At 39.0% G+C, this 25,360-nt stretch overlaps 2 protein-coding genes across 4 annotated transcripts in view; one reads left to right on the forward strand and one right to left on the reverse strand.

The window, feature by feature from the left end:
• The window catches only part of LOC124161137, a 40,823-nt gene extending 34,387 nt beyond the window's left edge, over positions 1–6,436 (forward strand). For 2 of the 3 annotated variants that reach the window (XM_046537369.1, XM_046537370.1), the window contains exon 5: positions 1,713–6,436. In XM_046537369.1, coding sequence (XP_046393325.1) covers positions 1,713–2,086 — 374 coding nt within the window. In that variant the 3' untranslated portion in view covers positions 2,087–6,436. Of the gene's footprint in view, positions 1–1,690 lie in introns of all 3 variants that reach the window. The other variant, XM_046537371.1, reaches the window with a different exon arrangement.
• Positions 2,957–17,131, reverse strand: LOC124161138. The gene is made up of 3 exons (XM_046537372.1): positions 16,941–17,131; positions 8,828–9,095; positions 2,957–8,007 (listed from the first exon to the last, which is right to left on the reverse strand). The coding sequence occupies exons 2-3, from the start codon at positions 9,083–9,085 to the stop codon at positions 6,934–6,936; spliced, it is 1,332 nt and encodes a 443-aa protein (XP_046393328.1). The 5' UTR covers positions 9,086–9,095; positions 16,941–17,131; the 3' UTR covers positions 2,957–6,933.
• Between the last annotated feature and the right edge of the window lie 8,229 nt (positions 17,132–25,360).

Below are 25,360 nucleotides of genomic sequence, written 5' to 3' on the forward strand. Positions count from 1 at the left end.
TAAATGCTCTTACCATATCTCGTCTGGTCATTTATTTAGAAGTTCATGTTTTGTTTCATCATCTACCTCTGTAACTTTCCCGTTTACTATATAAATAGTATCCTCTTCTTTTAATGGCAAACAATTTATGCCATTTTCTACTCAATTTTGTATAGCGAGTATTGAGTTCTCCTATCCACTCATGTGTGATACCAATATGGCACCCTGAAACGGGCACGCCTTGAGCACAGGTACATCCAAGGAGGTCGGAATATGCTGGAACTGGCACAATAGGTTCCGAGAGTGGAGCGAAGTGTGGCAGAAATGGGGGTGGTCGGCTAAAGTGAGCCGCGCATACTTTGAGCAAAATATTGGCAATCTCATAAGGGTCAATGCGAAATATTTAGATATATATGTATGTGATATATTTGGTCATTTGTTTTTAAGAAATCAAAATACACTCTCCAACGCACTCAATAAACTTTTTTATTACTTAATTGGTGGGCTTCGCGAAGTTATAACTCAAACATCTTTTACCAGGGAAAAATTATGATCCATTTCATGTGAAATGTGTACATCTAGTATCACCACATTAAATGTGGTGTCACTAGATGTAATAATAGCCATTCCACTGTACTTCTACTTGTATTTAATTGCAGCCATTTTAAATCTAACGTTCACGCACCGGTCACAATAGTAGTAAAATAGCATTTTTACGAGAATATCCCCACGAGTAAAGTGACTAATTGGACACAGAGTTTATAAATTTAATAGCAGTATCACGAAAGATTGGACAAATCTGGTGATAATCACCGGCTAAGTGCTAGTGATTATGGCAGGAGTTATGATTTGACTTAGTGCACTCACACACACTGTAAGCTAATTGAGACTAAATGACCGTTCCCTACGTACTTTGGTGGAAATCTTTGATATCTAACATAATGAAAGCACTTGTCTATTTCCAGACTTATTTATTTCCAGCGCACCAGGTTTCGGTACACAATGCCATTTTTATGCCTTGAAAATAAAGAAGAGTGGAAATTGACAAGTGCTTTTATTACAATGGGTTAAAAATTTAACTTCGCTGTGTTCCACAGTACCTACAGTACAGTATTTATGAAAAGACTCAATCGGTTTTGACCCTTTTAGATCATTATCAAGAGGTGAAATCTTCTCTTGATAATGAGCTGAATAATCAGCTCTCTGTTCACCTAAAAGGTCAAATATGATGGATTAAAAAGTAAACAATGTTGTGTTCCACACAGTATTTATGAAAAGAATAAACCGGTTTTGACCCTTCGTTCAGGTTATTATCAGGAGGTGAATTTTTCTTTTGAAAATGAGCTGAATAATCAGCTCTCTGTACACCTCTTGATAATGACCTTAGATGGTCGAAACTGATTGAGTCTTTTAATAAATACTGTGTGGAATACAGCAAAGTTTACTTGTTAATCCATCATGTTACGATTCCACGGAGTAAACTCGCAAATCATTGATTTCATGCTTTCATTAGGTGAAATAATTGAGACTTAACCCAAACATTGTCTAAATAACTAAAATGGCGGAACTCTGACCACGCTCAAATCTCGAAACCAGTGCTTCCAAATATTCCAACCTCCCTCGGGATCATCTCTTTGTGCTCGTCTACCCTCTCCTCTTCCGCTTCTCTCTTGCTTGACCCTGCACGGGTTAATCTCTTCCCTGTCTCCAGGAAAGGGTGCCTTCTTCTACAGCTTTCGACATGCCGTCCCCGTTTACGTGGCCGTACCTCAGGGCGTCGCGGGTGCGCCGACGCTCGCCCGCCAGCAGCCGTTTCCCCCCAACCGGCTCTACGTCACCGGAGGAGTTCTTGGCGCGCCCGGTGTCCTCACCGCCCCCGGCGGTCCCGTTCCCGTCGGCCGGTCCATCTCCGAGAGGGCTTCCCTTCTCGGAGCCATACCGCTGGCTGCCGTCCACGACGCCCAGGTATCGCCGACGCAGAGAGGATCGATTAAGGACCACCAAACACTGCCTCTGTACATCTCTCCCGTTGAAGTTGAGGAGAACTGAGGCGGGCCAACCGGGAAGGAGGTCCGGTCTGGCGGGTGCCAGACCCCTGAGACCTTAGGAAGAGCTTTTTGCAGCTGGGAGAAACGTTTTGAAACGTTTCCGCGGACAGGTTCCAGTCCTTTTTTTTACAGAAAAAAGGATAGGGATGAACTCTTATATTTAGACTGCAGTGCTTTAGTCACATCTATTCGCTGTTCTGTGCGTATTCTGGAAACCAATGGTCCAGACACTGGATTTTCTACGGGGACAACAAAGGTGATGCTTAAATTTTCACCATGATCACATCAAAACCAGACGCTTGAACGTGGTGGAAGGGCTCCAAATTAGAAATGGTAACACTTCGTGACTTCGACCATTTATTTATAACATTTTGACTAGTTTCGGATATCAAGCCATTATCAAGCACGTACACAACAGCAGCAAAAATTGTTGTTAATATTCTTGTTATTTGTTTGCTAGTCAAAATCGGTTGTAATTTTATAAATTGTGGAAATCACGAAGTGTTTTTAATTGCTAATATTTCCTGCATAGTTGTTTGAGGAGTAATGTCCTAGGTGATTGCTACGCCACGCAGTCGATGTCACTCAGAAAAAGCAGTAATTCAATGGAATATGCGACCTTTTAGAATTTTCATCCTTCGGGGTCAAAATTCATGACAATTTTAGTATCAATCAATTCATATTATTCTCATTTTGATAGAACATCAATGAAATCTTCGAAGATGAATTCTTATACGGTCACACTTTCCTTTTTATCTGCGCTCACTCATTAGCCATACCATTTCGGTGGCGCCAAGATTTATCTCGGTGGTTAAATGTTCATCAGGAATATTCTAGCAAAAATCTCTGTTGCCCCGTTGTAAATCCAGTGTCTATATTCGTGCTCAAAATACTTACTTCGGTTTACCGTACGGTTTTTGCTCCTAGTGCATGATAATATGCGCAAAACTAAAGACAACCGTTCGGTTACCGAATTATAAGCTTGCCTTTAGGTTGTTTCAATACTCCCTTCGGATGAAAACATGTAACCTTACTCAATTACTGTTTTATGAAAAATGGTTCTTCTATTAAGGGAATTGTAAAATGTTTCTTGGTCAAAATTTAATTCACTTGCGGAAACACTTGTTATAATTACGGGACTGACTCAGATGCCGAAACTTGCGTCGTGTGATATGACTGAAGTTTCGGTGGTATGACTTGTCTAGTAGTTAATAAAAATTTTTTCGCTTAAATATGCCGTATTTATTGAAAATTCCCGGTGATGCCTTGTCAGAAGCAAACCAGCACCATCTGTATCTTAACATATTTATCCCAGTGATGCGTACAACAATGTATCTGATCGGTTAAAAATAAATGTCCAAGAATATAATTTTAAAAACCTTAACAGCATCAAATGCTCAAATTCTACGCTCACCTGTTGCGTCGCATATTTTTTTTGTTTTTGCGATGGCAGAAAGAAATTTGCGAAAAAGTTACGACTTATTCTAGGGCAAGATTGCAGTCTACAATAGAAGATTCTTGCAACTGGAAATTTTGGAGCATAACTAAGGAAGTAAACCATCAGAACTATTATCTAGAGTATTATTCTGTGTGTCTCTGAAACATGAAATTGACAGCACCATTTACATTGAGGATGGACACATTCGAAGGGTGATGATAAGATAGAATGTCGGAGATCCAATAGATCGAACTAGTGACCAATAAGGACGTCCTTGTGAGAGCAGGGAGAAGAGGAGCCTAATGGAAACAAAAATAAGAAAACGGAACAACTTAATCGGCCATATCTTGAGGTGTGATGGCCTGGTGAAGACCATAGTCGAGAGAAAAGTGAAGGGCAAAAGAGGAACACCTCGAATGAAATGTGTGGAGCAGGTAAAGAAGGTCGTAGAAGAAAAAATCTCTGGTGTGAAAACATTTGCTGATGGGAAAAGTAGAAAGCTGCAATAAACCAATCTAAGAATTGTTGGCTTGTGATGAAGACTCGCCACTATTTTGTATTGTCTAGTGATTTAAATGCGTTCCATAATGATACTGAAGTACTTAACCATAGTAAATTTAAATGATGCTAACACCATTTAAGTTTAATTGTATTCTGATAATTTTACTGGAGAAGTAAGAATGTGGTGACTACGACAATAATCGCAAGAAGTAGTGAGAAGACATTCAGTTAATTTTGTTTTGTTTTGAATCAACGAGAAAATTATTTCTGCGCGTAATTATCAAATTTAAGACCAATAGGGTAATCGAATGTAATATAATGGTTAAGCATGCCTTTGAGTTAAAACAAAGAGGAAAAAGTATCGCAAATTAAAATTACACGTTATAAAAATCATATTTAGCAATTTTAAATTCAATACAAATAAGATTTAACGAGTAAATGCGAAAAAGACCTGTACTCAAGCCAAATCGCAATCAAATAAATTCCTCCTAGATATTTTAGGATTTAGGGCGACGGTACTCCCACGGCGAAAGCTATTAAAACAGTTAGTTGTTAGTTAAACATTCACCCCAATAAAAAGAAAAGAGACTTTTCTCTTCTTATCCAAAGTCTTCAAGACGCATGGATTACATTCACCCAAACCACGCCTGTAATCTCGCCTTCCGGGGCAGGTGTTATATCACCCTTTTCATTCAATCGCAAGAGTACTTTATGACTGCATGATTTACCTACCCAGCTTTTTGATGCATTTTAAATGAGGCGGAATCAACACGTCTTCCTTTCAGATGTCGAGTGTCGTGATAATTAGCGAGACTGGTTGGCGCAGATAACAGGAAAAAATCGTAAATCAAATCCGCGGTGCTTTTTAAGCCCTTATCAGCCTCGGAGACTTATATACCCAGCATTGCCAAATTCCCGAAAATGGAGAATGAGGGAAATAAAAATTGGCTGGAAATAAATATTTCTTATAGGCTTTTTGCATAATAAGCACCATGCTCAGAACAAAACCAAAATTGATATTTGCATAGAAATGTGGCGCATTTAGTGTTTCGCTTTTATGGAGCATCTTAAAAAGTGAGTTTATTTCGCTATTAATTCTATAATTAATATATCTTTGAAGTTGTTTTATTTCGGACGAATCCTTCCTTTAATTGGGTTAATGGTAGGATATAAGTGGAAGGCTAGTAGAACGGAGGGGAGGAACTGTTGTAAAAATTCGTCTGCTAATGACGGAAGACTAAGAAATAGAGCTATAGTTACAATATTTTGCTATTGCGTTACGACCTAACTTTTGAGTTTCCCAATTCCTCGTCGTTTTGTTGACGCTATGTATATTTTAACTGGCAAAATCCCTCACGTTAAATTACTTACCATCTTACTCACTTGGACATCGTGAAAGGGTTCTGGAGTATATGAAATATTATGTTATTGGAGACATTGATCCTACATTTCAAGGCGGGAGTCATTTTAAATGTTCAGAATTATTTTAAGGGCGATCTACTACTTCTGGGTATAAATTAAACCTATTACATAGTAATTTGGTATGACTTCTCTTCTTTATTAGGTTAGCTTTCTTTATTGATTCGTAGTGAAACACCTTTTTGTTTGCCTTTGACTATGTCCATGAAACTCTTTCACTGCCTTCTCTAGCTCCGTTGCCCTGAAATATGTCCTCTTATAATTACCCGGAAATAAAGCTGTAACTGTATGTATCCTTTAATTAAAACATATAAATTAGCGAAGATAAGAAATTCATTGGTACCGTATAAGAGGAAGCATTGAGTAGCATCTTCCTTCTCATAAAATAATTCAAATTTAAATGTTGCCCCTGGTAATCTGATTCAACTATACCATGTACAAATATATTCTTTCTCAAAGTTAATCAGCAAGGGATCATAAATCAATAAATTGTTATACTTAAGATGCAAAGTTTTATTAAACAGCTGAGAGCATGGATATATAAAAAATTCACATTTTTTTAAAGAGAGAGTGACTTCGCTCATAATGTGACATTTTTTCCATTCTCGGAATAATATCCCAATGAAACGAAGCACTAGTCAAGCCACGTATAAAATTAGGAACCTTTGCATCTTCGTCGATAGTGAAAATTATTTCTCTTAAAAATATAATCATATTAATTGGTCAGTTGTACTTTAATCAGGTTAAGAGTGAAGGAAAAGGCATGCCAATTGATCGCTTGATAATATGAAATACTCTCAAAGGATCTTCGGAAGACATAAAAGTATTTCATTCCTTATTTTAAAAATATAATAGCTTATTGATTTCCGGAATTCTAGTTTTACATATTGAAATGCGCGACGGATAAATGCTGAGAGTTCACTTTACTTAATGTTTTCATCGATAGTTGAGCAAGAGGTTCTTATTTAATGTTTGTTAAAGTTTGTTTTTAAATGCTCAATAAATATTTTGAAGAATAAATAGCACCATTACATGTGGAGGCACAGTAAAATACCGTAAGAAAAAAAATAAATTCTCAAGCGAAAGATAGAATTAGATGTTAAATAATTTATTTGGTGAACACGTGTCGAATTTGATATCAAAGTACTTTCTGCCTCAGTGTATGTAATTATGACCGGCATCATAATTTTTTCATGCTCATGTGAGCTTATGCACGGCATAAAAATAGTGAATACAGTCTTTCTACGATTAAGTGTTTTCTCTAGAGAGAAATCTTTGGCCACCAGGAGCATTTTTCATCATTTCTGCCCGACAATGCCAAAGGTTAATTGGGGACTCTATGCAGCTTCCACACAGGTCATACTCATGATGCTCAGTCAGCAATGCTTATTGAGCTACCAACGATTTTTTAAAGGGTGCCATATTAATATGGGAATTGTTTATCGATCACATTGATAGCAAAGCACCTCAGTTGAGCGATTCATTGAGGGAATTCGCATCATATTATCCAAATATAGCACCTCTATTGGCTAGCTTTTTTTCTGGTAACTACTGCGTTTTGTCAGACTGTCCCTTCATAAGCACGTATTCCAGCTCCGTCCTCAATGGCCTGGCTCCTGCGGTATTCTTTTGAGAAGGCACCGCAATGGGTTCCAAAGATTCATCCGAGCTGTCTTCCGAGGAATCGCTGCTATCATCCTCGACTATCACTTTCTTTGGCGGAAACTTTGTCTCCTTCTTTGCTCCAGCGTCAGGTTTAACTGGAGGAGGCAAGGGAGCTTCCGTTGATTCGCTGTCGTCGCTGGAGTCGCTGGAATCACTGGAGTCATCATCGCTGCTGTCGTCCTCGTCCACTAGTGGCTTCTTCGCGACGCTATCTTTGCTAACTACTGGCGTCTTGCTGTCCTTTACTCTAACTGGGGCTTCGACAGACTCGTGTGTCTTCCCACCGTGAAATTTGGCGTCACCCACCATCGCATCTTCGTCTTCGTCACTGTCCACGCCAGCTGCGTCCACCTTGACCACCACTTCACTGATCTTTCCCGGGGTCTTGGCGGCCTCCCTGACGACAGAAGCGACTTCTTCGGCTACATCCTTGGCAAAGTGTTCAACGTCCGCTTCCTCGACAACTGGCGATCCCACGTCGTCCTTGTTCATCTCTTTAGTCAGTTCCCTCTGGATTGCGGACTTAACCGCGTGCTCAATCTCTTCGCCTTCAATCTGGCTGGTCTGTGCCACCTCAGCTGGTGTGCCTGAGTGAATGTTCATGGCGCGCTGTCTGAGCAGGTCGGAGACGTGCAGGGGTGGAGCGTCGTACACTGGGGCGACGGCTATCACCTGGTACACTGGCGCAGGGCCGGGCTGGGTCTCATCGGCGGATGTGGGTGGCAGGCTGTTGCGGAACTGGTATCCCTGGTATCCAGGGTACTTGTGTTGCAACAGAGAAGAGAAGATTCCAGGGCGAGGAGGGGTGTACTGGTATTTGTACGTGTCCTTGAAGTTCTGGGCGGCTGAAATAATCTGCTGAACGCCCTGGTTGGCCGACCCGAGGAACGACTGTATTCTGTTCAAGTAGGAGCTGACCAGGTCAGAGAAGGAGCCCACTGGATTACCATAGTTGTACTGAGTGAAAGATAAAAGGAGTTTGCAAATTAGAAATATTTTTTGCATCGGTAAGTTAAAGAAAATGTCATTAATCTAACGAAGTAAGTAAGAGCTACAGTGAAATTTTAAGAATCGCTCATCAAAATTGAGACAAGTTTTAAGTAATTCCAGGCACAAGAATAGGAGGAAAGTTTAAGTTTGAACTCATTTGAGATATATTCCATAAATCAAAACCATTTAATTTACTTTTTAATTAGGGTAAAAATATAATTAATATCTTTTCGTGTACTTTACTGAGCAATGTTTATCGAGGAATTCATTTTTACCATAAAAGGGAAAATTTATATCGACGTTATTCAATAACATGCACTAAGATGTCTTTGTGGTATTGACGAAGTTATTTTCAAATAAATACCAAATTTTTAAAACTACTATTTATCAAATCGTCTGGTAAGTATATTGATTCGACGAAACATCATGCAGATCAAATGAGAAAGGTAGAGGTCAAGAGAGAAGGCGGAATAAAATGATGCATACCTATCGCATGTTATAGTAGCTCCCCTAATTGATTTATTTTTGACCATAATTAGCAAACACTTCCGTATTAATTGGAATACCTGACTATTTGAATGCGTTTCTTTGCAAAACATATTGTATGCTAGTAGATATTGTTTTGTCTAGACTAGATTTAGCTCATGAACGTTTGCAATATTCCTCAACTCAAAAGCAAGCTTTTTAAAAGCGAGACTTAACCGAGGCATCAAACTGACTAAAGATACATCCATATTGTAGAACAGACCATTGCTGTTTATTGATCGACACTCTTATCTTTACTCACGTTGTGCCAAGGGAATGGAGAGTATTTGTTGCCCAAGTTTAGCAGCCCTCCTGACGACGGGTAGTAGCCAGTAGATTGCTGCAGTCCTCCGAAACGGAAGTAGTTCGGCGGTACTTGTTGGGCGCCATAGGGTGCCGGTTGGGCGTAGACGGTTATCCCATCATCGACGTCCAGTGGATCCGGCACCATTACTATGGCTTCACCGTCGGCAGCCAATGCCGACGACAGCGCTGCCAACAGGACTATAGATAGGATCATCCTTGAGGACCTGGAAAACATTTGAAGAGCATGGATGCATAGAGAAATATTTTGATAATAATATACAATAAAACTTATAATAATCATAAATATTGTACTAAGGATTCTCCATTCCCGCGATTTCATTAATTCCCACCGGCCGTCGTGAGTGGTGGCGTCCCAGTCGCTAGGATTCGTGTCAATATACGAGTCAGCCCGCAAGAGATACACGGCGTATGTAATCGTTTATTGCTAAAAACTTAGCTCAATATAAATTCAATGAAGATAGGTTAATGAACATTACGCTCTATTATATAACCAATAGTAAAAAAAAACGCATTTAAAAATTGACAAGTGAAATTTATTCGCTTCAGTAGATCTTGTATCTACGTGTCACCGTGGCCCAGTATTTACGGTACTTGATTTCCATGCCGAATTTCCATGATCGACTGTCGTCCACGGTGATTTTTTCATAATTTCCTTCTACTTTTTAATTTGACCCCGGTCCCCACGAATTGATGTGACTACTTCTTCTACCTATTGGAGCCTCCTATAGTAATATAAACTTCATGATAATGATATTACAATTCAAAAATAAATTTTACTGAAGCGACGTTTTTCTCGCGACGTTTTTCTCGCGACAATTTTTTTATAATCTTTTATGTAAACAATTTGTTGCTATGATTTTCTATGATTCTCCTGCCTTCTAATGTTTGCAGCGCTACCATTGGATATTGGTGGCCATTGTTTGAAATTATCTCCATTCTTAATTTTAAATTCTGAATTAAAAAAAAAACTAGATGTAGTTCCAATCATAACACAAGTGTGAAAATTTCAGCTTGATTGCTAATCGGAAACTGGGATTAAAATTGAGTTGCGAGGTATGAGCAGTACAAGACGACAAGCATCGTGAGTTTATAAAAACGTTTGTACTTTATAAAAAAGTTGTATAATTATAGAATGGACTGGTGTTCCTATGAAAAGCTTTGGCTTAAAACTTGCGGATCAAAGTGGAATGGATTTTGGAATTAAGTCTTTCCAAATTGCCGTTTGGTGTAGGAAAGAATTTAGATTGTCAAAAAAAGTACTTAGAAATAAAATTAATTTGATTTTTTTATAAATATATCTTGATATATATGATACATACTTGTTTATAAAAGTAACCTATACTATATTGATTTATCATATTAGTGTCCAATATTATTTTTTCATCTAAATCTGCAGAATTTCCTGACCACGGTACTACAGAAACTTCTTTCGTACAGTTCCGTTTTCACTAAATATCTACTAGTCAATTGGTGAAAAAAATTATAATCAGGAATTAAAAATGAACAAATAGTATTCTGTTGCGATGCAATATAAATGTCATTATTGCATTTTTGGTATTTTTCACGTCGATGCAAGTGAGTGTTGCACTGGTATTATCGTCGTAAATCATGTTATCCTCCTCATGTTTGTGTCAAGTACCTTTGAATTCGTCGACTATCTAATCTCATTTCGCGGAACGACTTAATTTGCTGCGCTAACGAGCTTTTGAGGCGTCTGCCGAAGGACTCAGGAGCCGACTTATTCCGGCAGTGAGATAAAAAAATGTACCCGTGACGCCGAATGTTTGCATTACCGATTCTCTTCTCCGTCTGAATGAGGGAGTACGGTTGTGCACCCAAGGAATTCTCGCCCGTCGGTGCCACCCGGGGAAGCGTCACTAGCTTCCACGATGAAAAAAACACGGATCCGGTCACCAGATTGGCTGCACGGCAACCAGTCTTCACCACGCGGTAATTGTCTCCTCACGCTTAGAATGGTAATTTATACCGTGAGATCTTTGGGGTTAGCTTCGCGGCAAATCCCTTCGATGCGCTACGTTCTTCCCTTTTAAGTCTTCAGTGGCAATGCGGTCCCATGATTCATGAACCGGTGTAAACAAGTAATATCCGCCAATTAGTAGCTTGCGAGTCTTTCTCCGATGCCGTAGGAGAATAAATGCAACGACGTAATAATTTGAAAGCAATACGTGACTGCATGAAATACCTTCTGAAATGCATCACTTGCTTTCAAATTTTTTATAAAGCCTCATTTTCTTATGATAGTCGCAATTAAAAAAGAGAGATTCACCCTCATTTAGATTTACTAGTCTCCTCATTCTTTTCGCATGGTGTAATGACACTTTACTTTACTTTCAGAATAAATTACACAATTAAGCCATTTACCGGTGCTGTGTATTTTCATTAACTTTACGGGACGCTGTAAGTTTGATGAAATGAAAGTAAAACATCATCATATACGCTTAAAACTGAATAAGAAAGAGAAAGGAATGTTTGTCCATGTTTTCATCTGTCTCCAGAAAATCTCACACCAACATGCTAGCTTCCCTCTGATGATGAAAATTACGTGTACTTCGTAACATCTGGTGAGCCACAATTCTATCTCATCTTCCATCAGAAGAGACCAATCTACCGTGAGACTACTGAAATTTTATTGCGTTTTTCATTTTTATGGGTCTAAAGTTCGGTTAAAATGATGTGGCATTGTCAAGAACTTTAGAGCTTACAAAACGAATGCGGTGAGTCCCTTGAGTCAATGGCAAAATGCAGTGGTTCGATAACAAAATGCAATTGATTATCAATATTAGAATGGGTCTAATGGTATCATCTACTTTCCTTGTATAAACAAATGAATATTCATAGAAGTAAACTCATAGTATTTCAATAATTTATGATGAACTAGGCATTGTCGGAAAAGCTGTTGTATGATAAAAACGATTGCATTTTCATATTTATCGAAATAAATGAATAGTATATCAATCATATATGATGAATTAGGTATTATCGGAAAAAAACTATTGAATGATCAAAAACGACTATATTTTCATTGACTCACATACTTAGTAAAGGAGCTAGTAACAGGAAAAAACATAGTGAGTTGATCATAAACTGTGAGGCAGCCAAGGGACGTCCTTTTATTGCTTCTTCAAACAAATCACAGAAGCGACTTAAGGAGAAAACAGTGGCATCCGACGCTATAACCTTAAACTTTTCATGGAGGATCACATGACAATGAACTTGAAGGCAAAGGAAAGTATGAAATGCTACGGTAAGCAGATGAAGCAATGATAGCGTAATGATGCGCCGTAAACTTCCGGGTGAAGTGAAAGTTTTCTTCTGGGTTGCTTGCATTTCACGTTTCCACAACACCATGTTATGTGATAAAATTTTGTCAATTCCAACCTAATTATGTTAAAATACTGCAAATTGTGCGTTTCACATTACTATAACAAGAGTTATGACTTCTAGAAATTCGTTGTTTTTTTGGGAAATTAAGATTAAGCGCCGTGAAGAAAAATAATACTACTTAATATTTTATCATGGTGGAATGGGAAATTAATGTTTAAACTTGGGTCAAAATTTTGACAATTATAAAATTATGCGTTTCAAATAAGGTTAACAGGATTTCAGTCGACTATAAATTGGAAGATAATCTATTTTTCTGGGTAAGTAAGCTTGAATTAACATCTTAGAGAAATCCCTGACTTATTTTAGGGCACATTCTACCTTGACCGAATGCGAAATGTATGTGAAAAATTATTTTAGAAGCGTGTAAGAGATCTGATACGTAATTCTCCTTTCTTCAACGCCTTCGTTTCTAAACTTAACAAATGGTCATTTACTCCCGCATTCGGAACATTGACATAATTTCTTCATCTAAAGTGTATGAAACTCTATTATTACTCAAACTGGACATACCCTGTTCAAGGGAGTTAACCCAATTTATAGCATTTTATTCAATTGGCAGCTTTAAACCACCAAGAAGACGTAGCTTTTGAGACGACCACTATCTATCGGAATGGCCCGGAAAATATAAGGCCACAGGCATAATCCTTTTCCCATTTGGCTCGGCAAGGCTTTTTAATTTTTCTTTCCTTGCTCCCCGGGAAATGGGAGCTTAGTATCTTAGTGGGAGGAGCGCTTGAGTCTTGTCCGAATCTAGTGAACCAATCACTGGTAAAGCCGTCGGAAACTCCAATACAGAATCCTCGAAGTGCTAGGTAGCACAGAGAAAGGTATTGGTATCTCTCAGTGGCGGATCCAGGATTTTTTTCTGGGGGGGTTGCATTGGTCTTCTCCGATTGGAGATTTTAAAAATACAACAATTACTGCAGAAAATATGGTTTATGTTGATATGAAAGTAATTAATATTAAATTAAATGATTGAGGCTCCGTAATGCACAAAATAAAACGAACGGAATGATAACCGTACTAAAAATCTTGTTCATTTTTTTAAGCGTCTGGGGGGGGGGGGGACCGCGACTCCCCCCTAAATCCACCTATTCCTCCCTCTTCTGGGGATGTATGTAATTTATTCGCCCGTGGTTCCGTGGGTGGTGAGCTCTACCTTCACAAATTCAGGCAGAACTTCGTTTTAAAGAATTGGCGCTGGATGAGTGAGGATGTCATAAAAATAGCTCTGAAGTCTGTTAGAATCAATGGAAAATTACATCGGTACAGTTCTTTCCTCTTGTCCAACTATGACGATATCTACTGTAGCAGTTGTCATAAAAATAAATTTCAGAATATTGTATTATGAGGAGGTCTGACTGGGAAATACGACATGAATTTCGGTCTACACTCCCATTTTTACCTTATTTCCCCGTGAATTTCGCAGCAATTTGTTCGTCAGCGAAGCGATTCGAGACTTTGTAAACCCATTTAAATGTGCGGTTGGCGACATGAATTCATATCCAAATTTTAATTCAAAACTTTTATTAAGCATCACATTTATGAAGGGGTCGACTATCATAAAAGCTAGAATTCTATTTAATGGAACCCACACATTAGCAGAGAAATGTAAGTAAGAATATTAAAATAAGTGTTAGAGAGTGTGATATCATGTTGAGCAGAGACAATGGACATAAAGGGAAGACACAGAAATAAGTCAATGACGACTGAGAGAGATTACGTATAAACAACTTGTAGAAAGATTAGACTTCAATTATGCAATAATGAACATTATGGAATTGGAGAAATATGAAGTCGGCAAGGTAAAAAATAATCAACTTCTCTGATTTGTCCATGTGAATAGGATGAATGACACCAGATGGCCCAAGCAAATATTAAATTAGAGACCTCGAGAAAATTGAAAATTGGACGACCAAGAGTGAATAGGTAGGGAATACTCAGAGAAATGATATGCAGAGAAATAAAAGAAGGGAGTGTTATAACACAGAGAAATGGAAGCTGAGGTCAGGAAAGCGACGAACATCGTAAACAACATGCACCTTTGTAATCTACCGAAACGCTTCCGCGCCCCGGACTTGCCGTGGAAAATGAAGTTTTCCTTCATATTAAAAATGCAAAAACACCTTGGTTGGACCACTTTAGGATTCGTAATCGTTTTCAGATACAAAAATGAACAAAAAGAAGTGTAATTTAAGGCAAAAGACTAGTGTTTTCACTCAACTGTTCCCTGAAAATTAAATCATAGGACAGAAATATTTTCTTTTATTCAAGGAGCGACTGTAAGTTACCGGGAAAAGCTACTCTTAGGAACAGGCGTGAGCTACCCAATGGTGTGGCTGGGCGTAACCTCCCGCATTTTCATTGAGAATTCATTAAGAAATAAATCGCATGCTTTAATCTATTCCTGATTAGAATGTCGGTTATGCGGATGATTAAAAAAATATATTTCAGAACAGCCTAGGCCACGGTAATTGACCCGAGAACTCAACTTCTTCAATAACGGTGCCTAAGTCACCAAAACTTTGGGGATGCCCTGATGGACCACGTACGACATCTGGTGAAAATGAATTCTTTGAAATAGCCCTGGCAATGGATGTCACTTCAAAGGAAATTTTAAATTAAAATATGTACGCTAGTTCTCATTTACCATGCTGACGGGAACCGTTTAATAAAAAGAACATGAGAAAATGTCTACTTGAACTAGCGGAAAGTATACATTTGAAATGCCATGTCGCTAGCATCAAGGCAATGATCGAGGGGAGTGCATAGAGGAGCCCCAATTCCATCCCACAGAAAGCTGATATCTGCTGTTACTTCGGCTGCATTTAAATTTGTTTTCAAGAATGTCTGCGGCGCGGTAATGAGTGCAATGTGACCCACGGTTTTCCAATATTTTGCAGCATAATGTTTGTCATTGTGAGGGATAGCATTTAAGAGTTATGCATTTGATAAATAACACCATCATGAATGTAAATTTCGGTCTACACTCCCATTTTTACCTTATGTCCCCGTGAGTTTCGCAGCAATTTGTTTGTCAGCGAAGCGAGTCGAGACTTTGTAAACCCATTTAAATGTGCGGTTGGCGACAACACATAATAGAGGCCGACTTGAGGATCCTCTTTTGTAATATTCGTGGAGCTGATCATTATTATACGATGAAGCGCCACTGTCTGCTAGACATGCTATGGCGATTCTCCCAAAATTTAAGCAGAACGAGGAAGCATGCCGGATGAAACCTTCACGCACTTCCAGGAAAAGACCTCACTTTGCGACATGGCCCAGGGAAAGGAACTGGCTTCCTGACCCTTATGCGCGGCAATCACTCGCCTGTAGCTTTCGACTCTGTTCACTCCTTTTATTTTCCGATAAATTCTTCGGGTTAAAGCACTGAGTAAGTGAGGATAATAATTCTATATTTTTCATTTTTGTCTTTCTCGTATAAAATTGTAGTCGTAAGTGAACAATTTTACACTGGAGACTATCTGCGTGAACGTTGATATGCTGTCAAAAGCCACAGAGAAGTATACTAGAATGCCACCGCAAAGGAAGTCAGTGAAGTTGATTTTTACGATTGATTTGTGTGAGCTATGATTGTTACAATATTTCAGTTACCTAACTGTGCCTTAATTATTAATTACGTAATGTTTTCGTGAACGGAAATTAATAAGATTCGTAAATTTTACTCAAATACTTTTTCTTCATGACGTACACAGGGCGTACAGACAGCTTTACCGAGATGTGTAGCGAATTAGGCTGGGAGCCGCTGGAGACTCGGAGGCTGCGCGCTAGGCTTAATTTGCTTGAAAAATTGAGAATGGAGATCTTTATGAGCGACACAGAGAAGATAATATTAGAGCCCCACTATATTTCCAGGTCCAACAGAAGTGATAAATTAAGGGAGATGTTTTGCCGAACGAATAGATATGGGCATTCGTTTTCCCCCGAACCATAAAGGATTTCATTAAATGCTAGTCGAAATTTCGTTTGAGCATTTCCTTTCTATATGTAAATTACTGGTGTCCTAAAACTCCCTGACACACGCCCATTAGGCGGCTTTCGGGGTAGTATGTAGATGTAGATGTACTACTTGGTTTATTGTTAAGCTGTCATATTGAGGTTTTTTGGACTTACAGGTACACCTTTGCAAACACTGACTTGCGTCTTAAAAAATTACCTAAGTATTGTCTCTGGTGTAAAATGCCACTGGAATATGTTTATAAACGAATTTCTTCTATGGGCTCAGAATATTCCAAGATGAAACCCAAAGTTTTGACCAAGTAATACATAGAATGGACAATTTGAGGCGTAACTTCGTTAAATCGCTTCATGTCGAATGAAAATACCTTGTAGATTTCACATGAATCATTTTAATGTCAAACAGTTTCGTCGCTGTGTGTTATCATTTAGGTTTAACTTGAAGATGTCACACAGCGACGAAACTGGTCAGCATTAAAATTATTTACGTGAAATCTACAAGACTTTTTGATTCTACAAGTAATAAATTATGAAAAATTATGAAACACTATCGATCGAGGTAGAGTGATAGGTGCTCCTCAGAGAGAATCCACGAAATTTCCCCTTGTGAGAATTTGTTGTTATGTGTCGTTGTTATGGCGTCGTAAGTCGAGGCGGCTACTCACCTCGTTGCCAAACGACGGAGATGTGACACTGATAGGCTGCTGCCTAGGTCTTGGACGCCGCGCCGCTGTCTCCTGAGGTCTCTTCTCCGCCGCCTAGGCTACTGATGGTCGCCTCGATTGCTCTGATGCCTCAGGGGACAGTGCCTCCCTTTTAAAGACCCGCTAAGGGGCCAAGACCTCAGTTAAGGGGGCGGGGTACACAGGTGGGGGTGTTAAGAGGGAGAGCCTCCTGTTGAAGGAGGGTTGGGTGCGGTAGTATTTCCGCAAGGAACACTCCGACTAAATGGGAAAAAATGGTGATGCCCACTCCTAACTGGGTTCCCCTCTCTCCCTCCCCTTTCGTAAGCCTATTCCCTCCACCAACATTCACGGCGTTTGTGCAAACAAGACTTCAAAGCGATGGAAGGCTTGTGTGGTTTTCTCCCCCCACCATCCTTGTCTTCTCCGGCCAACCACCCCTCTCCTCCCCAGCGTTTTGCATATCCATAAACACCGAAATGTGAACGTTCAAACACCACGCCACATCTTTTGCCTCCAACCTCCTCTTTAGTCCCCTTATCTCATCTTCCCTCCATACCCCCACCACCACCCTTTCGATCGGTGAGTCGTGGTTATCTGATTTCCGTCTGCAGCTCCGAGAAAAATCTGAATTGTCCGCCTTGGAGCATCACGTGTACGGTCAGCTGCTGGGGGTGTTTAGATGACGAAAGTTTACGTATGGAAAGGTACAGAGAATACCTCGAACGGTGAATCGAATCTCAAAACATATGTATTAAATATTTACTATTGTTTCGTAAGTAGATTGGAACCATAAATCTATTAACGGCTATTGATTTGTTTTACGTTAATAGAAAATTTAGGAAACATGAATTCGTACTCCAATTGTAGCTGTTTTGGAGCTAAAAAAATCCATTTAAATATACGTGCTAACACAAAGCTCTATTTTTATTCCCCAGCTTTAAAGGAAAGAACACTTAAAAGGACGCTGAAAATTTTTGTCTGAGCAGCTTTAACTCATTTAATTAACTCTGCAATGCAAAATGATAGGTCAAAATTAGGGATAGGTGTTGAATTTAAGGAATTAAATTTTTAGAAGTAGCTACAGCAATAAATTTATCCCAATAATTTGCTTTGTGTTAAATATGTTTATTCAGAGGATTCAGTTAGGTTTTTGAAGTGCGATTTCATTCACGTGACGAAAAATGTTTAATGAAATATTTTCAATTTGGCTTAAAATTGACTTGAATGTGTTGAAAATATATTATCTCAATTTTAATAAGCATGAATGAGTGATTAAAACTCAACATTTAGAAAATGTAGTCAAAGCGACATCTTGAACACGTGTTAGCTCGATGTGTTGGGTATACTCATCGGCGCTATGTGATTTTGCATTGAAAACTCATATTTACGCCTGAAAGAGTCGTATGAACTACATACTTTTCCCATTCTCTACTTTCATAATGTCTAATTGAAATACATGAGGTTGATATTTCTTTAAACAGAACACTATGCTCACAATTTAGTAACCCAGCTTTAAGATTGAATTTTCGGAATCTTGTCACTTTTATCATTTTCAAAGCGGCTTGACGTTCTGAATCCAAAATCATCAGGGCAATAGGGCTTTATTACCGGTATTTTATTTTAGCCTATTATAACCCAGTCTAGATAAAAATATTTAATTTGTAATTAAATCAGCTTTTAACCCAGTTATTGATATCGATGCATGGTAATTGAGCTCACCGCAGAGCAATCCTCAAGCTTGCGAATTTATCACAATCAGAATTCACCTTTCTCCGAGCAAAAGCCCAAGAATTTTGTGTGGAAATGTCCGAAGGGTTTACCTTGGATTATAATTCGGGTTTATCCAGCAGTTGCCTAGTACTCCACGAAGTAGTCTACTCGGCTTTCATTTTCATTTGGTAATCATTATTATCAGTATTAAATTTGAATGTTGGAGTGCAGGTATTTAAATTGAAAGGCAATTTTTGCCGACGTCAAGGTTTATAACAAACAATCATCAAGGCTTGAAATGAAAATGAGAACATAATTTTGAAAATTTTAATTCGTTTCAATGTTTTAATTTTTAATTTTCACTTCAAGCCCTGATAATGGGTCATAAATAAACTGAAACGACGACAAAAATTGCATTTCAATTTATAGGCTTACATTCAAAGATTCAAATTTAACATTAAATATCGAAGTCAGGAAAAGGAAACAAAACTGTAGTATTGTTAGTGAGATTTGAAGGAATTTAAGAGCGGTGGTAATTAAAAGGAATCTGAATGATTCTCTTCCGAAGTATGTTTAGAGGGGGTGGTTGTCTGTTAATTCACCTTCCCCCTCCTGCCACTCTGTGCCCGTCACCAATCTTGTTTACGATCCGCGCGTTCCTCAGCTAGTTGATGAGCGGCGTCAAAGCGCAAAACCAGCGTCGTCACCGATTGCGCAAGTGGTTCCTCTTTATCCTCGCGAGAGATTTGTCACTCAGCGTTCGACTCATCCGTAAGACTTCCTGTCACCAGTGATAGTCCAATTCAAATGTGCTACATGGAAGGGGACACCAGTCCATCCCGGAGGAACGAATGCACCGAGGTTGAAATTCACCATGAAAAAACAATCATTCGACCTGCCGCGATTCGAACCCGGATCTCTCAGACTAGGCGTAGTCAGTGTTGTGTGCAGGACATGTTAGTGAAGCACTCCGTCCATTGGATGAGATCGGGTGGTCTCCTTGGTGCGTTTGTTAAATGGTTGTTTTTGTAAACTATGAAGTTTTTTAAGATCACTGTAGTCAGGTGTGCTAGGCTAGGCTGGTTACCAATTACACCAAAAAACCAAAATCTTCAAATGTGAATTTCAAACTGGGTTAACCAAACACGGTAATCATGGACGTCTAGTGATTATTTTCATGGCTAATTTCGTTGTTGGTGTAAATAATGTTTTTGGCAATAAGCGTGACTGCGTACAAATTCACTTGATCCATGCAGCACTTTGGAAATTGTCCGTCGCCGAATAACGACAAAGAGGGATTTATTCACCAGGGGACGAGGTTGGTGCGATGGCTAGAGTGTTGGCTTTCCACGCCGTGGCCTCGGGTTCAAATTCCGGTAGAGAATCCTGGCAGAGAATTTTCAGACTGCCCGATCCCTGCTTGAATGATGTGTAGAGGACATGTAAGTGAAGCACTCCGTCCATCGGATGAGACGGTAAGCCAAGGCCTCTTTGGTACGTTTTGTTATGATCAGGCTTATGCCAACGCCGGGTTTCTCTCTACTCTACCTTCCATACCTTTCCCTACGGCGTAAAAGATGTCATCTGTCGGTCGCCACCAACAAATACCACCCCCAATGTCTATTTTCCGACAGTGGCTTATTAATCACCATCTCCGCTTCCTGTGCCACAGAGTGCACTTGAGATTCCTAAGGATGACTGGACTGTTACGAAGACTGTTGGATCTCAGATACCGTGAAACTAATAAAGTTATTTATTTTAGACTATTGCCTTTACGTTATAAATTGCCTGTTAGGAAACTATAGTGAGAAGGAAAAATATGGAATTTTTTATGAAATTTAATTAATTTGTTTTTAACTTCTCCGTAAACACCACGTAGAGGCCTTTAAAAGAGAGGAATTAACAATGGACGATACAAACAACCATGCCCTGGAGCACCCTTCCAGTTGGAATTCGAACCCACGACCCAAGACTTTAGCCAACCGCCACCGAGGCCAGCAAATGTGTATTTCGGAAAATAATGTCGATATTATTTAAATGGTTAAGCAGTGTTTACCTACAAATACCCTATTAGATATTTTGATGATATTGCGGAGTGTGTTTACAATTTAAAATCTATAATTCTCGCTAAAATGCTCATAAAATTTGAGCAAATATGTTACAAGTTAATGGAACTCGATAGCCTAACTTAATTTCGAGTCTATTATTACAGGTTATTATGAGAATGGATTATAATTGACTGTAATGATTCCGAGGACTTACCTCCCTCCTGATTCAAGTGGTCACACAAATCTGTTTGAAGGCAATGCATCATCGCAAACGAAGCAAATTGACGAATAATTAAGAGATTGGAGATACGAGATGGGAATTTCCCGGGATCGTGTTCGCGATTGCTGACTAGGTGCGAATTCACAGTCAAGGACGGAGGGCGTTAAAGCTGCTCATTCTCAAGGAGTTCCATCTCTAAGGAGACTCTAAGAGACGAGGAAACAGTTACATTAAGGCATCTCTTCTACCAGGCACGTAGACAGAATTTTGCTTCAGGGGGGTTCTTGGTATGCGGTTTGCCTATAGCGATATTTTGTGGTCAAATCTCACGCATCGTAAAACCATATTAATTTAATCAACTGTACATTTTGTTTGCTTAATTCTTAAATTTTTATTCATCGCTGATTAATGGCAGGCATAATGAAATGCAGTAATGTCGAATGAAGGCATATCAGATGATAGCTACCCCAAGCGCGCAGCTAGGAATTAAGGCTAGGGGTGTTTTAGATTTAAAAAACTGGGAAACCTGAGGGGTATGGAATAACAGAGGTGCGGGTTAGTTGCTTCTGGAGAATGAAAAAGGGAGTTGGGTCAGTTGCTCCTGGAGTTTTCTTTTGAGAGGCTTGGTTTGGTTCGGTGGCTAGAGTCAAAGACTCAGCTAGGAAGTAAAGCTAAGGTAGGTTTTTAGACGCAACTAATACTGGGGACATAAGGGATATGGAATACCCGTCAGGGTAAGCGGGAGGTGCGGGGGCCCTCTCCTAGATAAATTTTAAAATAAATGGTTCCAAATGGTGAGTTTGACGGCTTTCTGATGGACATTTTATCAATCCTCACACTATTATATAAGTAATATTTATCCAATTAAGTAAATTTTAAAGTAAGAGAGACTCGCTGCGCCACTGGCTGCTCCTGGGTTAGTGGTCTCCTGACCAGATGCAGCGCAGGTAATTGCCACATGGGAAAATTTTTGGGGAAGCTGAAGCCCTCGAAGTCCCCCTCCTGGTAAATGCCTGTCTGACGCCTTGCTAATGTTTTTTTTTTTATATTTCCTTATCACTTCTGTCGTTCAGCGTATTGCCAATAATTGGGAATACGAAAAAGGAGTAAAAAAATAAATCCTGTACTCCATCTTAATCATTGGAAGTGTTCATATCGGCCTAATTACTCCGGTCGATTTCAACGATAATAGGTCATTTTCATGGGGTGAACTGACTAATTAAGCTAAGGGCTTTTTGACTCTCGCCTTGGAAACACCTCATTATAGATCAGATGGATCTGGGTAATTATTTTTGGTATATCATCATCATCTTGTGGTGTTCTGGCAGGTCCCCCGTGCAAATGCTGCCTCCATTCTCTCCTGTCTCCGGCCATCTCCTTGAAGACTCCATATCTTCCAATTTTTATATTGTCAATGATCTTCAGCCTTCTCCTTCCCCTTCTTCTGACCCCTTCCACCGATCCTTCCAAAGCTACTCTCAAAATTCCATTCCCTCTCATCAAATTTCCCAGCCATTTTCCCTTCCTTTGATTTATTTCAATGTTCTTTTCTCATCTATCCTATTTAATACTCCCTCATTCCTAACTCTATCCGTCCACCGTATTCCCTCCATCTTCCTCCAAACCCAAATCTCAAACGCCCCAATCCTGTCCCTGTCTCTCTTCCCCATCGTCCAAGTCTCACATCCATACATAAGCACACTCCACACATAGCATTTCACCAATCTCTTCCTCAATTTTAATTCCAGTGCCATGTTACAGAATATATGTTTGTAATATACGTTGTTTTGGTATGTATGTGTATGCAATTTCAATGTTTATTTCTCTGAGTAACCATGTGCAGTGTTGCTTGTTGATTATATATGTGAGAAGGTGGGAAGCCAATGGGTTCCAGTGATTTTTTTCTCAACAGAATTAGGTAAGGTTTAGTGTTAGAAGAAATACGCAAAAACTTGGTTGCCAAAGGATATGGGTGAGTCTCTGTTATGTGCTGAAATCGAGTGGAAAATCAAATGCATTACCAAATGTCTCTCTTTTTTGTTTTTTATCGCTAATTTCTGTACCTAACTCTTTATAGGAAAAAGAAATCACTTCCACCCCTTGGCTTCTCACCCATTCATATCAAGTATCCAGATTATGAGGATACAAAAGAGAATACATGTGCTTTTAAGATTCGAGATACTGATTTATTTCCGCTTATTAAAACAACTTGTCTGTTTCCACACTAATTTATTTTTACCGACCATGGTTTCCGCAGCTTGTGCCATTGTCAAGGTGCAAGCTGCCGAAACCATGGTCGGTAAAAATAAATTAGTGTGGAAACAGACAAGTTGTTTTAATAAGCTGAATATCAAATATTTCCACCGCATCACGCCGGACACTGTATCTTTGATTTATTTCCATCCAGCTCGAAAACCCACCCGAGAAAACAATCGTGAAACAGTGTGGAAAGTACAAATTAGTTTCAATTATCATTTTTTACGCATCATGAAGTTTTTAACAAATTCTCTTTTTGAAACCGTTTTCCTTTTGCTTTTTTTTAGGTTTTTCTGAATAAGCTGATGTTAGAACCGGGTATTTTCTCTTGCGTATCGCGAAACTATCAAAAATCATCTGGATAGTCACATGAGAGAAACATACTATGATATTGGAGGAAACGACCGTCAGCTGAGGTCATTTGTACCGCGAGGGAAGGCAAAGTAAAGGAAGGGTGGAGTGAAACTCGGACTGAAAGTGAGGACTGGAGTGAAACTGAGACTCGGCATGCTTTATTAGTCTATCGTGCTCTTAGCGAAAGGCGCCAAAGAGATAACGGCTTAACGTCCCACCCGACGAATGCATAAAAGCATCGGGTATTTTCTCAAAAATCTCCGCCACCGCTGAGATTTTAACTCGAGCCCACTAGCTGAGAGGGCAGCACTTTAGCAACAACAGCAAGCTAATCCCTTTTATTACTATTGTTATCATTATTATTATAGTATTCTACCGATTAAGGTAGGTTTTCATGGAGTACTAAAGAAGTAATCTGGGAGCCTCCCTTTCCTTCCTCGACGGCTCTCTTCAATTCACTTTAAGGCCTACTCCCTTTCAATCTATCAAAAAATCCTTTAAAAAAAGTTTTAAATAAAGGAGCGTGCATAGGTTGTGATTTAGGTAAATGCAGGAATTCAAAGAAATTGCTACTATTGGGGTTTTATGTCTGTGTTTAGTCTGTATATCTAGTGTAAAGCTATGTAATCGTCATTTAAAGTTGACTATAAATTCCTCAATGGCTTTTACGTCGCAACATTAGTAAACACTGGCGTTTTGTAGGTGCAGATGGATTCCATTGTCTCGGATATACCCGAGTAAGTAAACATTGAAATCAAGAGAAATTGCTCCCAACGGGGTTTATTATCTATGTTTAATCTGTGCATCTAGTATAAAAATATGATAATTATGATTTTAAGTTGACTATAAAGTTTTCAATGGCTTTTACCTCGAGGGCGATCGGTGTAATTATGAAGCAGTGTGTAATGAATTAATCAGTTTCATTTATCATGATTAACGTGCTAAATTCCACACAGTATCTCCTTCATCCATATATTTAATAATTGAGCACCCTAATTCTCATTCCTAAAAATTTTCAATCCTTACCAGATTCTACTCGTGTTTACCTGATGAAAACGCTTAGCTAATTTTTCGAGTTTATTAAGGGTTAGAATGACTGCTCGTTCGTAGGAGAGAAAAATATTCATCCTTTCTCTTTACGTTTTTCCTAAGATCTTTCGCGTTTCGTAGTTCGTTTTCTTTTTAATGATTTTCTCTCTTTTTTCCGTAGGCTTTAGTTTCCCGTTAGAATGTTTTGCTTACCGTTCTCCCTTTTGCTTTTATAAGTCTCCTTCGCAAACATTCCCGTAAACATGTATCTCGCCTTCTCTTCTCTCCCTCTGAGAGGTTACTATTCTCTTCCTGGTTTTTCCTCCGAAACAAAACGACTCTCTTCTTCTCATATTCTCGTTGCAAATTCAAATGAAAATTTTATGCTAAAGATGCTCTGTCGAGTACAGTTCCTCTCTTGTGTTGAATATTCTTTCCTCTCTTTGGGTTCTGCGCGAATACGAATGAATCCTTCTGGGTATGGTGCTAATTACTCGTTCGTCAACAAATTAGGAAGACTGAGATAAGTGAATGTGGCGTGTATTCAATGAGTTCATTTGCTGCTCGTGAATTTTTCCCTGGCCAAAGAAAAATCGCTCAAAAATATGCGGACGTGTAGAACGAAAATTAAATTAAAAAATATGTTACAAATTTTTCCTTAGTATTCCATGTAATGCGTCCCTTAACCGATGAAAATTAAAAGATTAAAGGATTCATTTGCAGTGGATTTGGAAAACGACTTATATTTTCTTCATTATATATATCATCTTTGGTCTTGAATA

This window comes from Ischnura elegans, chromosome 6 (genome assembly GCF_921293095.1).
Source record: "Ischnura elegans chromosome 6, ioIscEleg1.1, whole genome shotgun sequence".
Classification (NCBI taxonomy): Eukaryota; Metazoa; Arthropoda; class Insecta; order Odonata; family Coenagrionidae; genus Ischnura; species Ischnura elegans.

Bases quoted from the DNA above. Each gene is read 5' to 3' on its own strand.
- LOC124161138 (XM_046537372.1), bottom strand. From the start codon at position 9,085: ATGATCCTATCTATAGTCCTGTTGGCAGCGCTGTCGTCGGCATTGGCT. The intron at 8,008-8,827 runs GTGAGTAAAGAT...TCTTTCACTCAG, and splicing joins CTCCATTCCCTTGGCACAAC to TACAACTATGGTAATCCAGT.